Source organism: Rhinolophus sinicus, linkage group LG17, assembly GCF_036562045.2.
Source record: "Rhinolophus sinicus isolate RSC01 linkage group LG17, ASM3656204v1, whole genome shotgun sequence".
NCBI classification, from domain to species: domain Eukaryota; kingdom Metazoa; phylum Chordata; class Mammalia; order Chiroptera; family Rhinolophidae; genus Rhinolophus; species Rhinolophus sinicus.
Window position 1 is genome coordinate 25,400,296 of NC_133766.1, and position 12,939 is coordinate 25,413,234.

Sequence of the window (12,939 nt, forward strand, 5' to 3'; positions counted from 1 at the left end):
GTGGGGAGGGGTGTAGGGGAGCAGTCCCCCCAGCATCCCAGGGTGCCAGAGAACACATGGTCCACTCTTCTTGTTTTCCCGGTGGGGAAACTGAGGCCCAATATGAGCGGATAGAACCAGAACCCAGGTCTCCTGAGCCTACATCCGACCTCCCAGAGACAGAAAGGGACTGTTCTCTCTACTACCGTGTTTCCCTGAAAATAGACCTAGCCGGACCATCAGTTCTAATGCATCTTTTGGAGCAAAAATTAATATAAGACCCAGTCTTATTTTAATATAATGTAAGACTGGGTATAATATAACATAATATAACATAACATAATAAATACCGGGTCTTATATTAATTTTGGCTCCAAAAGACGCATTAGAGCTGATGGTCTGGCTAGGTCTTATTTTCAGGGAAACACGGTGTAGAGGTTGCAGGGACACTGAAGCTGGAAAAAATAGCTAGTGTTGGAAACAAGTCCTGGACCTTGCATGTGAGGCACCTCAGAGGGACCCTGGTGAGAGCCAAAGTTGGCACAAGAGGCAGCACGAAGTCTGGAGATAGAGGGTAGGAGGCATCGCCCGTGCTAGAAGGGGAGTCTGGAACTTTATACCAGCTAGCACAAGGGCAGAGATGACCCAGGGTGGGACCAGCTGGTCTGGGGATGTTGTTGCTGTCCATTTGATAAAATAGTCAAAGAATAAAAGGCAAAGGGAGGAAGGGGGAACCAGAAGAGGCAGAGAGAGAAGGAAAACTCGGCCCCTGCCTTCTCCTTGGAGCAGTCAGAGGAAGGATTCTCCTGGAAGGTCCCCATTTATCTGGGCACACAGAAGGTATGGAGGGAAGCCAGAGGATTAGGGGGAGGTCTGAGCACCCTGAGCCCAAAGAAAGCTGGGAAGAAAGGAGGGAGGGGATGGGGGCTTCCATGTCCAGAGGCTTAAGGTGCCTCTGGCTGGGCTGGGTATCTGCTTGGCCCCAGAAGAAACTCCCTGCAGAGGGATTATTGACCTGTCCTCCAGCAAATCCACTCTGAGGGCACAGGGCTCAAGTCTGAATTCCCTAAATAACTGGCCCCCTCTGGGCCTGCAGTGGAGATTTTCCATTACAGGGATCTGGAAGGTTACATCCTGCTTCCACCCTCCTTCTCCTCCTGGGTTACAGCTAGAAGGGTGGGTACGATGGGGCAGACACCTGCTCTCCATGGGCCTCTCAAGTAACCTTGAATTTGGGCCTAGGGGAGAACAGGCAGTGGGTGGAAACAAAGAGAGGAAAACAGATTCCAGGTCAGGACTCTGTACGTAGAAGAGAGTGAGATAAGCAACTGAAGGCGTAGCAAGAAGCCTTGTGGTTAGACATCAGGAGAGACTGCCTAGGGAAGACACTAGAAGAGTGGTCCACAGGTGGCTGGGTCATTCAATACTGGGGCAAGTGAAGAGCAGCCTTGCCCTGGGGGTTGGGGTGGACAAGAAGATGACTTGGGATTTAGGAAGCACCTGTTCCTTAGTTCATGAGTTGGGATCCTGGGTTGTCTTCTGTCCAGCCCTCTCCAGGACACAAGGTGAGATAGACAAGAAATCCAGCTGTGGGACCTGAAGACATGTAGGCATCAGGCACTGGGCTCTCACAGTTTTTACACCCCCACCCTCACCCTGTTGGTACCTCCCAGAACTTCCCAGTCCTTCCAAGGCCCTGGCTCTGGTCCCTGGCCCTATACTGGAATGGACTGTACCCTTCCTGTGCCCATAGAGCCTGGTAGGGCTCCCTGCCATGCTCTACATTGGTGCCAGTGCACAGCCCCAAGGGTACTGCTTCTCCCACGTTTGGGGCTCAGACAAAAGAAGGAGTGGACAGGACTCCCAGGGCCCATTCCCCACCCATGCATCCCAGAACACCCTCCCTGCACAGGTGAGTGTGGAAGCTTTAGGAGCCTTCCTCCTGCTCCTCCAGTGTGAGCCCCAGACTCTAGGACATGATGGGTGTAGATACCTGGTCCTTTGCTCTGGGTGCCTGGGTTGGGCTACTGTTTCCTTTGAACACAGCCGGTGGTGCCAGTTTGTATCAAGGCCCTTGAAATGAGAGGAACAAAGCAGAGTAAGAAAGACTTAAAAATAGGACATGGGAGGAATCAGGATGACTGGTCTGAGGAGTGGGTTTGAAAGAAAGTCACAGGGCAGAGAGGGGATTGACAAAGGGCAGGATGGGGTGTCCTGAATCAAATGTGTGGTTGGCGTGGGGAGATCTGGGAAGTAGGTGTCTGTGTGTGTGAGACAGAGAGAGAGAGAGACAGCGACAGAGACAGAGACAGAGACAGAAAGACAGAGGGACAAAGGGAGGGACAGAGGAATGTATACTCCCATGCATCTGAGCCTGTACCCCTGTGTGCTAGTTAAGACTGAGGCGGACATGATTGTGTGGGATCCTGTGTGTGGGGAAGAGACAGTGTGAAGTTACCAAATGGTAATTCCAGAGGAGAAACCCCTCAAGACAGGAGAGGGCAACATTCATTTGGATGTGTGGTCATTCTGCTAAAATTCAGTTATTTGTGTGTGTTTGTGGCTCGTGTGGGCGTACGTGAGAGTTCATGGGAGAATGTGCATGTGCACTAGGGAGGGGTGGGGACACAGCTCAGCTGCAGATGAGTTTTCAAGGTCTCCAAGAAACAGTTTTGTTTCCTAAGTGACTGGCCTCCTGGGGCCTCCAGCCCAGACTTGAAGGTTGTTTCAAGATCATTAAAGAGAGAGAAGGAGGGAGAGTGGGTGGGAAAGAGCACTGGGAGCCTTTATCATCCCCACTGTCCTTCTTCCCACCCCCTCACCCCACTTCTCTGCCCTGATTTGAACCAAGCTCACCAGCCTTGCTTGCTCTCTTCCTCCTCCCTGCGGCCAGCCCTCCCTGGGCAGTCTCCCTTCTCTCCCCCTTCCATTCTCTCCAACTCTCCCTTCCTTTCTTCTTCAGGGCATGTGGTCTTATCACCACTGCCAGGCTTCTAGAGCCTTCTGAGGCTGTGGGTGAAAATTTCTCTTTCCAAGGAGAGGCTGTCTTGGGGTGATACGATAGATAGGGAGTCTGTGAAGGCCTCAGGTGGCTGTGACAAATGTCCAAAAAAGGTGCCTCTTACTCCTCCTCCCTCTCCAGACCTCTCTCCTCCCGCTACCTGAAGATTGTAGTGACTTTGTGGTGGGAAGTTTGGGTTCAGAGCCGCAGAGTGACTATCCAAGCCCTGCTGCTTCCCCAGTTTCCCCACTGGACCACAGGGCAGTGCTGGATTTTATCTCCATCTCCCTCTTGGACATCTGTTTCTCTGCTTTCTTTCTGGTCTTTCTTTTCCATCTACTCAAAATGGATTCTAAAAACTTCTTCCTCTGTTTCTCCTTGCTTCTGTCACCTTTAATCTTTTCCCCAGACTATTCTTATCATTTTTTGTTGTTAAAATCACTGTAGGAAGAATTCAGAAAATGGAAGAGAGAAAGGAACACCCAGAAGAATTCCCCTCAGCCCCTCTGCCTCTGCTCCCATCCCACCTCTTTTGTCCTCTTACTGCTCTCTGGGTTGGACAGCTCCATGTTCGTGTCCCACCTAGACAAGCAAGTGGAAGTCTAAGGAAGAAGGAGGAGAGGATCAATGGTGTGGCCCAGGGGTTTGTGTCAACTCTTTCCTGAGCATGGTAGCCCATGGCTATTCTGGGCCTCTGTCCTCCCTTCTGCCCTACTTGTGGCCCCTACCATGGCCTAATGTGAAGGGCGCATGTCTGTAAGTCAGGCCAGTTGAGGCTGGTCCTGGTAGGGCCACTAACCAGCTGTGTGACTTTGGACAAGGGGCACCCCACTCTGGCCTTGCCATCTTCATCTGAATAGTGAGGAGCAGAGTTAGAAAATTGCTGAGGTCCCTTTGCAACTCGATGAACCCCAAATTCCAGACTACTTCATCCTCAGCTCATGGCTCAGCTCAGGTGAACAGGAGAAGTTCCCAAAGCCTTTATCTGTGCGAGAACCACCTGTTGGAAACCTGGGTTCAGAAGGAGATCCACAGGGGCAGATTCTCCTATTTTGTTTATTAGTATGACCCACAGAAATGAGTTTGATTCCTTTATCTCTTGGCATAGCAGCAAGGAAGGACTCAAGGTTTGGGCAGAGACTACCCTGAATTCTTACAATGAGCCCCTGTGAGAGAGGACAGGGTCTGGATACCTTTTGGGGAGAGGGACAGGGTTGGGAACAAGTCTGGAGGAACCTGACACTTATTGGCTGCATTTGATCAGCAAATACCAGATGAATCTGTTTCCAGAGATTGTTTGGGCTAGGAAAAGCACATCAGGGGTGATGGGGAGGCTGGGGTTAATGGGTCTTGCTGAGTGTGGGGGCAGGGGTCACAGCTGGGCCCTCTAGGGTTTCTGCTTGCCTTTGATTCCATCTGGACAGGGAGGGAGTGGCCCCCCAGCCTCCTGAAGCAGGTTTGCTTTGGCCTGAGATCTGACCCAGCCACTGGCCCCGAGCACCCCGCCTCCCTGTTCCTCCTATCAAGAGGCAGCCTGGCTCGGCCCCCAGCCTCCCCATTCCTGCCTCTTTCTTTCCTTACCAGACCTCCTGCTCTTGACCCAGGATTTAGCTCCATTTGTCTGCCTGTCTGCTTTGGTGTTCCAGATGCCCGGCTAAGACACGATGCCCTGCAAACATCTGACACACAGGGCCACAGGCTTACTTTCACATAACCAGCTCTCTTTGGGTCTTCGGGGCGCTGGGCCTGCTCTGTTCCTCAGTTTCTCTGCGTGTCCAAGATCCGTTCACTCTTGTGCTTCTGCCTGGTTGTTCTCAGTGCTGCCCCATGGGAATGTGAGTGCCCCGGCAGATTCAGTCAATAGTGTATGCTCATTTGCCTGCCATGGCATCATTCAGACTGTATCCCAACATTTGTCTACCACCTACTGTGTGCAACCAAGGCCAACAACCTTCCCATGTCATGGTCCTTGTGTCAGAACCTCATGCCATGTAGTCCCCAAATCCCTCCACCTCATCCCTTGACCTGGTCTCTCCAAGGCCAGCTTCTAGCCCGCAGGGACTCCTCCTTATTTGCTAAAGCTTCCCCCACCTCTTTACCTCCATTTCTGCTGAGTGACATTGGGTGGGACTAGGCTCTGCCTCCCACCTAGGCGATTCCCCCATTCCAAAGATGTGGGAGCAAACCTGTGCCAAGGAGTACCAGAAATCGCCTTGGGCTGGACTAGAGGGAAGGCAGAGGCTTGCCATATAGGACTCGCTCTACCATTAACTAGCTGTGTGAACTTGAATAAGTCCTTTACCTCTCATTGATAAAGTGAGGGCGTTGGACCGGGTAGGAGTTCCCACACTCACTGTATATTAATGTGCCGTGTCTGGGCCTCATCTCCCAGAGGTCATGTTTCAATTGGTCTGAGTTTTCACCCAGGCATCCGTTCTTTTAAAAGCTTCCCAGATGATTCAGGGTGCAGGCAGGGTTAAGAACCACTGACCTAGATTGTCCCTAAGATCTCTAGCGCCTCAGAGCTAACAGTCAATGATGCACTATGCTCAGCTTTTTAGCACTTTCCATGTGTTACCTAGTTTAGTCTTCATAACAGCTCTATTTTATAGATGGGGAAATGGAGACACAAAGATCCTGAGAAGCTTCCCTATGTAGGGGATGCAGACTACTCAGCTGGTAAATCCAGGTTTGTTCAAGGTTGTGCTGTCTGGTTCTGGAATCCTAGACCCAAAGTTTTTGACTTAGTTGGAAACATGGAAGTTTTGTTTCATATTCCTCAACTCCTGATTGGTAATGTGCCTTATCCCCTAATTTTTAGGTTTGTTCTGTCTAATCCCCTAACCTCAGGGACATCTAGTTCAGGATCTGGCATCCCCAGCACCAAGGCTTGGAGCCTCGGTGCCCACCTGCTTGCCTGGATTCCCTGTCACCCTGGCCTGCACACTTGTCATCCCCCCAGGCCCCAGCTCCTTCTCGGGGTGATGGTTTGTTCTATACACAGGCAGCATGACAACATAGTCCAGAGTGCTGTAGGGTCAGAATGCCTGAATAAGAAATCCTAGTCTACCTCTCACTCATTGGACAAAGTTTTAGCTTCTCTGAGCTTTGGTATTCTTAACAGCTCTAACTCATAGGGCTGTTTTGAGAATTCAGGGGTTCCATTCATGTTAGCTATTATTTTCTGTCCTTGCTTTTCAATGTTCTGGCCTTGGGACTGCAGTTTCTGTTTTAGCTGAATCAGATCTCCAGCACTGTTCCCTTCCCAGAACACAGCCTAGGTTGTTTCCTGAAGGATGGAAGGTTCAGGCTCTGACACAGGGGAAGCTTTCTGTCGGCTGTCCATGGAAGTGACCAGTGTGAGACAAACTCCAGAGGGAGCAACAGTGCCCACTGCGGAGATGGTCTGGCTACCGGAGAGAAGGGACCCAGTTTCCCTCTCTGTCACTCATCCACTTGCTCACTTGTTTGCTCAATTACTTGGCAAATGTCTGTGGAGCTTCTACTCCTTGGCAGGCACTGTGCTAGGCATGGGGGCAGAGCCCAAAGGAGCCAACAGTGGCTTTGAGATGCTCACAGCCAAGATGGAGATGCAGATATAAACAAGCCCTGGAATGACAATGCAGAGCAGAAAATACCATCAAAGGGCTAAGAACAGGGTGCTGTGGGAGCAAGGGTCATGGCAGCATCAGGACTTGGGGCCCACTCTCTCCCACAGCAAGCTCCTTCACCCCCACCGTCCCATCTGTTTCTTTGTTTTTGTAGTCTTTATTTCTGGCTTTCTTTTCTTCGCTTTCCCAATATAGAGTCTTGGGGAAAATTCCACCCTTGTTTCAGTTGGACTAGGGATAGAGGGAATTGTCCACTCTTCAGCCAGGACAGCCAGGTTCCTGGAGAGTTCAGGTGTAGACAGTAGAGGACACAAGGGCTGTCTGGAGATAGGCCTTCGAAAAACATGTGACACCCGGGCAGGGAATGGTGACAAGTAAGACCTGAGCTAGGCTGAGATGGCTGTGTGCTCCCATACCCTCTCTCCAGATTTCTCCTCTCTTCTGACTGGAGGGGAACGCTGTGAACCACATTTCTCTTTCCTGACCCAAGGTGCTTTGATGAGCTAGGACCCCAGAGTTAGAAGTGAGAGTGTGTGTAAAATCCCCCCTCATTCCTTTTTCCCCTCATACCACCACACACACAACCCTCTTACTGATTCCTCTTTTCCTGGGCCTCCAGCACTGTGTTCATTAATTCAACAAATATTTATTGAACTCCCACTATGTGCTAGGCGCTTGAGATATATTGGTGGAGAAAGACAGTTATTTCAAAAGGTTGCATAGACACCAGGTGTGTGTGTTTGTGTGTGTGTGCGTGTGTGCTCACATGTCTGCGTGTATGAATACGTGTGTGCAGGTTAGAAAAACAGGAAGAGGAAGAATGTTAGGAGTTAAGCTCAGGAGTCAAACAGCTTGTTTTTGAATCTGGAAGCTACCGTTTGCTAGCCAGATGGCTTTGAGTATGTGGACTCATCTCTCTGGGCCTCCTTCTCCCATCTGCAGAACAGGTAACAATCGTTCTCCCCTGTAGATTGTTGTGAGGACTGTAAGCAGGTGTGTACAGAGTGCTCAGAGCAGAGCCCAGCACAGAAGAGGTGTTCAGTAAATATTAGTGAGTGTTGGTGCTTCCTCCTCACCTCTCTCAGAGCTGGGTATAGACCAGGGGTGTCCAAACTTTTTTCAACGTTTTTCACCAAGGGCCATATGCGGTAAAATACACAAACAGCCGGGACACTCACTCGAAGTGAAGTACGTATTGCCTCACCTGATTTATTTAAGTAAACTAAATATATTTTTGGAATTTGCTGCGGGCCAATTAAAAATGGATTGCGGGCCGCAGTTTGGACACCCCTGGTATAGACAAACTCGTAAATGACCTGTTCTCCAAATTTATCTCTTGCTCTACTTCAGTGATTCAGAGACAGCCACCTGGCATTAACCACCTCCTGCCCTCTGAGGTTCATCAACAACATGCAGCCCGAAAACCTCTGTCTAGCCAAATCACTGCCATCTTCTGCCCTTGATGGATCCCCGCCCCCTACCCCAGGCTGCCTGCTTGGGGAAGACATATCAGCTGAGGGGTTGCCTCAGCTCATGCCACCCTCCAGACATATGTCTGTGCCATCAGCTCCCTCTTAACTGGCTGGAAATGGAGAAGGATGTGGGGGGTGCATCTGGGGTAGAGCTCAAATACTTAACACTATGGGACTGGGGAACAAGGGACTTGTCAGTAGAGGGAGGATGAGGGGATTCCAGCTCAGAGGGTTCCATCCATGGCATTCTAGAGTGGGTGGCAGCTGGCACTAATCCTGGGCATGGAAATGGCAGGGCCTCCTCATGAGTCAGGACCAGGTTATGCCAAGACCAACAGTGGCATTGTGGCTCCTCTTTTCTTTATCAGCTATGCCACACTCTGGGTAAAAGATTTGAGAACTTGTGCTAGGCCAGGGCAAGAGGAGGGCTCAGGGAGTACACACACACACACACACACACACACACACACACACACAAACAAGATACCAGGACAGTGCAGGTGCCTAGGTAGGAAGGAAGGTGGGAATTGTGCATGTGGGGGGTGTGTGTGTGTGTGTGTGTGTACTTTTGGCTCTGTGGTTCTGTGAGTGTGTTTGGGCATGCATGATGTCTATGTGTTTATCTTGGTATGCACCTGGGCCCCTGAGCGTGCAGCTGTTTCAGTGCATCACTGTGTGAGGTGGTTGTCAGGGTGAAGGAAGGTTTTTGCTCTACCTCTGCTTTGTTTCTTTGCTTGAGCCTCTCAACAAGGCAGCAGAGAGAATGTTCCCTTTTGGGAGGATGGGGAAATATAGCTCATCATGGCAGTATGGGTCAAGGCTTTATAAACACACACAAATCACAGGACATTCTTATGTGAGATCCTTAGCTCCCACAAAGCTGGGCTTTACACACATTTGAAAGAGAGAGAGCTGAATACTATGTGTATGTTTGCAGCATTTCTATGTTTAATGTCTGGTGGGCATGTGTGCTTGTTTCTTTGACATATTTGTCATTCTGTCTCTAAGATGCTGTCTATGTCAATAGCTGGGTGTCTATTTGTTCGTGCTGGGTCCATGTCTGCCTTTAAGAAGCCATGTAACACAGGTTAGAAGCAGAGGCTCCTCCACACGCAGACAATCCTAGGTTCAAATTCAAGTTTGGATACTAACTAATCCATTAATATTGCACACGTTCCTAAAATTTTGTATACCTCAGTTTCTTCCCATGGATAATAATAGCATTGAACTCACAAGGTTCTGGTGAGGATTAAATAAGATCATGTTATGAAACTGGCACAGGTCCGACTACATTGACGAGCCTGTTTTTGAATGTGGCTGTCTGAGAACCATGTCTCATGGTGTGACATCTCCGCCACATGATAAACTGCTTTAGGGCAGAGCATGGGTCTTTATTATCTGTAATGATACTCATGGACACCACAGTGCCACCTTGGTGCCTGTACATATGTCATCTTGAGGAGAAATTATTAAATAAGCATGTGAAACACAAACCTGATCTCTGATGTATGCCCACACCTGGTGGCACATGGAGGGCAAGAAGGAAGCAGGTGATGGCAGTGATGACAGGCCCCATGGTCACTATACACCCCTCACTCACGTTTCTGCGATACCAGGCTTCCTCCCTCCCTCATGTCTCAGACTGACCTAAAGCTCTTGGACCTAAAGCACCTTCCTCCTTTCTCTGCTCACCCCACCACAAGTCTCAGCCATGGTGCTGGTTTAGCCCGAGTGGTTTTTTAAACGGGCCAGATGGACAGGGTACAGGAGTGCTCTCCAGTCTGTACCACATATCCCTCCTTGGCAGCATGTGTGTTTGTTGTTTGCGTGTCTGTGCATCGCTCTGTTGGGTGTGTGTGTGTGACGTCTTTCTGTTTGAAGTTCCTGTGTTATCTGGGGTACATATGGCTGCCTGTATGTGTGACAAGCCTCGTGCCTGGGGCTTGCTTTCCTCCCCCCAGTTTTCTAAGTTACATAAGCATCTAAGGGAGACTCGGGCCTGGGCTATGGGCTCCCCCTGCTGGCGGCCTCTGGAACTCACCGTCTGGACAGGAGCACCGGTAAGAAGCTGCGGTTTCCCCAGGTTTCATCCGCGCTGGAGACACCAGCGCTGCCCTCAATACAAACCCGCCCCCAGCTCCCTAAGTGTCCCCTCTCATTCAGACTGGGGGTTGGTCATTACTTCCTTATGGTGTGTCTCCCTGAAGGCAGGGGACCATGCTGGATTTACCACTTATCTCCAGGGACCAGCTCCAGGTCTGGCCCCATCAGTATTTGTTGAATGAATGAGTTTATAGGGTGGAGAGGCTTGGGTAGGGAGAAAATGGGGTGTGGGAAAATTGGGGGCTTTGGGAACAAATCGGCCTGAGCTCCTCATACGTTGGCCATTTAAAAGCTATGTGGCCTTGGGCAAAATGGTTACCGCCTCTGAACCTCAGGCTTCTCATCTGTTAAATGACCTGGCAAAATATGCTGCAATAATATCTAGAAATATCTAGAAATAATATCTGTGGACAAAAACGGGGCCATACACTAAACCCGACAAGCTCTGGGGGATGCCAAAATGGGAACCCCTACAAACTCAGAGACTGAAAGTAACCACATAGGATGGTCTGAACATAAAAATTCATAATTAAAAGTGGGTCATGGTGGTAGTCACACTCTAGGCTTGTAGCTTCCTTGACAAATGTCAATCCTTAACTTACATGAGCCTGCCTATTGTCTTTTTGCATCTAAGATAACATACCTTTGAAATGTCAGTGTAATCTTCTTTTCTAGACCCCTCAGGGTACAACCACTGTACCAGAGCACTAGACCACAGAACCCCTCACTGTTATCTTGTTCCCCACATACCATCTCTATGTGCTGTAAATGTTAATTATTAACTATCCTGTACCCACCAATGTAAAAGAAGTATCTCTCTGTTTTACTTTTTATCCAATTTCAGAGATTTCCCAGCTTTGCTTTCTCCCATGCCCTTAATCTGCCACCAGTGGAGATTTTGCTTCCAGTTATCAGTTTGGCTCAAATAAACTCATAAAAAATCTCTACAGGTTTGGACGTTTCTTATGTTGACTTATCCAGAGGGCCTTATCCTGTAGGCCTCCCATAAATGGCATCTATGATGTGGAAGAGGAGGACCAGCAATATCTCTCAAGCACCAGCAAGGCATTAAAGCTGCTCCACTTCCAAATAAAGGGAGTGGTTTCCCTTCAAGAACTTCCTTGTGCCTTTCAGTTTTCACTCAACTTGGCCTGTGCATAGATTTAGGTGAAATGGATCTGGGGGAATCAGGGTGTGCATATGTCAGAGTGGGCAGAAAGCAGCACCCGCTGCACTGCTCCTGGGCCCCCCAGGAAGTATTGGCGGGGAGGGCTGGACCTCTGATTTTGCTTGAGGGTCCCCAGCTTTCTACCTCAGAGTTTCTCTGGTCTGTCTTTGAATGTGGCTTCAACTGAACACCTCCTCTGAGCTGGGCACTGTACCAGTAGGAAGCCCAAGAAGGTCTGGTCTGACCTGTGCCACTTGCCCTCTCAGGGTCTGTTTCCTCCTCTGCGAAAGGGGGAGGGGAATGACTGGGAGGGTGGGGGGAAGAATGGGGGCAGGTTGGGGGTTAGATAGTGAAGATGCTAGATTAGTTCTGGGGTCACCTCCCAACGAGGGTCACTATGACACCCTTAGCTTTGCAGACCTAGCTTCCCTTATCCCCATTCTGGCCCCACCCTTTGTGCCCCGCCATTCCCCACCTTTTCCTTAGTGGGGAAGAGACAGAGCCCCAAGAGAAGAGGACTCTTCCATTCTCACACTTCCAGGGCAGGCCCCACCCATTCCCAGTACAGAGTGAAGTCCATCTCTCTTCACTGAAAATAGAGACTCCTTCACTCACCACAGGCTCACCCTCTCAAGTCTAAACTAAACCTCTTGGCAAGCAGTTTAAATAACAATTTAAAAACAGCAAGAGTACCCTACTGTGTTTCCCCGAAAATAAGACCTAGCCGGACAATCAGCTCTAATGCATCTTTTGGAGCAAAAATTAATATAAGACCCCATCTTATTTTACTATAAGACTGGATATAAGACATAATATAATATAATGTAATATAATATTACAATGCAATATAATACCGGGTCTTATATAATATGAGACCGGGTCCAATATTAATTTTTGCTCCAAAAGATGCATTAGAGCTGATTGTCTGGCTAGGTCTTATTTTCGGGGACACACGGGTAGCTCCTACTCCGTGTTATCCTGTGCCAGGCACCTTATGTACGTTATCTCAATTAACTCTCACAAAAACCCTTTAGGGTGGATGTCATCCCACCTCAATTTGCCAACAACAAAACTGGAGTAGAAGAAGGTTAAGCAACCTAGACCAGGATCACCAACCAGGAAGTGACGGTGCCCAGCCGGCCCACCCTCCCAACCCACTTCCCCTAGTTCTGCCCCAAGGGGGTGGCAAACAGGTCTCCAGTGACTTTCTGGGCTCTGAAGCGCCCTTCTGCCCAGATTCTGCGCGACGGGAACTCATGGTTCCCGCCCATGCCCACTTCAGCGGCGTTTGCAGCGAGGCCTAGCGGCCCAGAGCAAATAACTGAATTCTAAATGTGTGGCCACAGTCACCTCACTGACCCTAGAGCTCCTGTACCCAAGTCTCATAGAAAGGCTAGCAGGTGTGGGATTGGGATTCACTCCGTTACGCCAGGGGTGGGGATTTGGCTGAGCCCAGGTGTTGCCACCCTGCGCGGGTTGGGGAGGGCGCGGAGCCCGAGCCCAAGTCTAGGATCGGGTTCAGAGCGGAGTCCAGTATCCGGCTGAGGCCAGGAGGGCAGGACCAGGATCGAGGTGGGCGGGGCAGATGCCGCGGCCCAGGACCCC

At 49.9% G+C, this 12,939-nt stretch overlaps 1 protein-coding gene across 9 annotated transcripts in view; it reads right to left on the reverse strand.

The window, feature by feature from the left end:
• Positions 1-1,729: 1,729 nt before the first annotated feature.
• Positions 1,730-12,939, reverse strand: part of KCNJ9 (potassium inwardly rectifying channel subfamily J member 9) — a 38,560-nt gene continuing 27,350 nt past the window's right edge. For all 9 annotated transcript variants that reach the window (XM_074321995.1, XM_074321996.1, XM_074321998.1 and 6 more), the window contains one exon: positions 1,730-2,052. In XM_074321995.1, the coding sequence (XP_074178096.1) occupies positions 1,759-2,052 (294 nt within the window). In that variant the 3' untranslated portion in view covers positions 1,730-1,758. The remainder of the gene's footprint in view (positions 2,053-12,939) is intronic.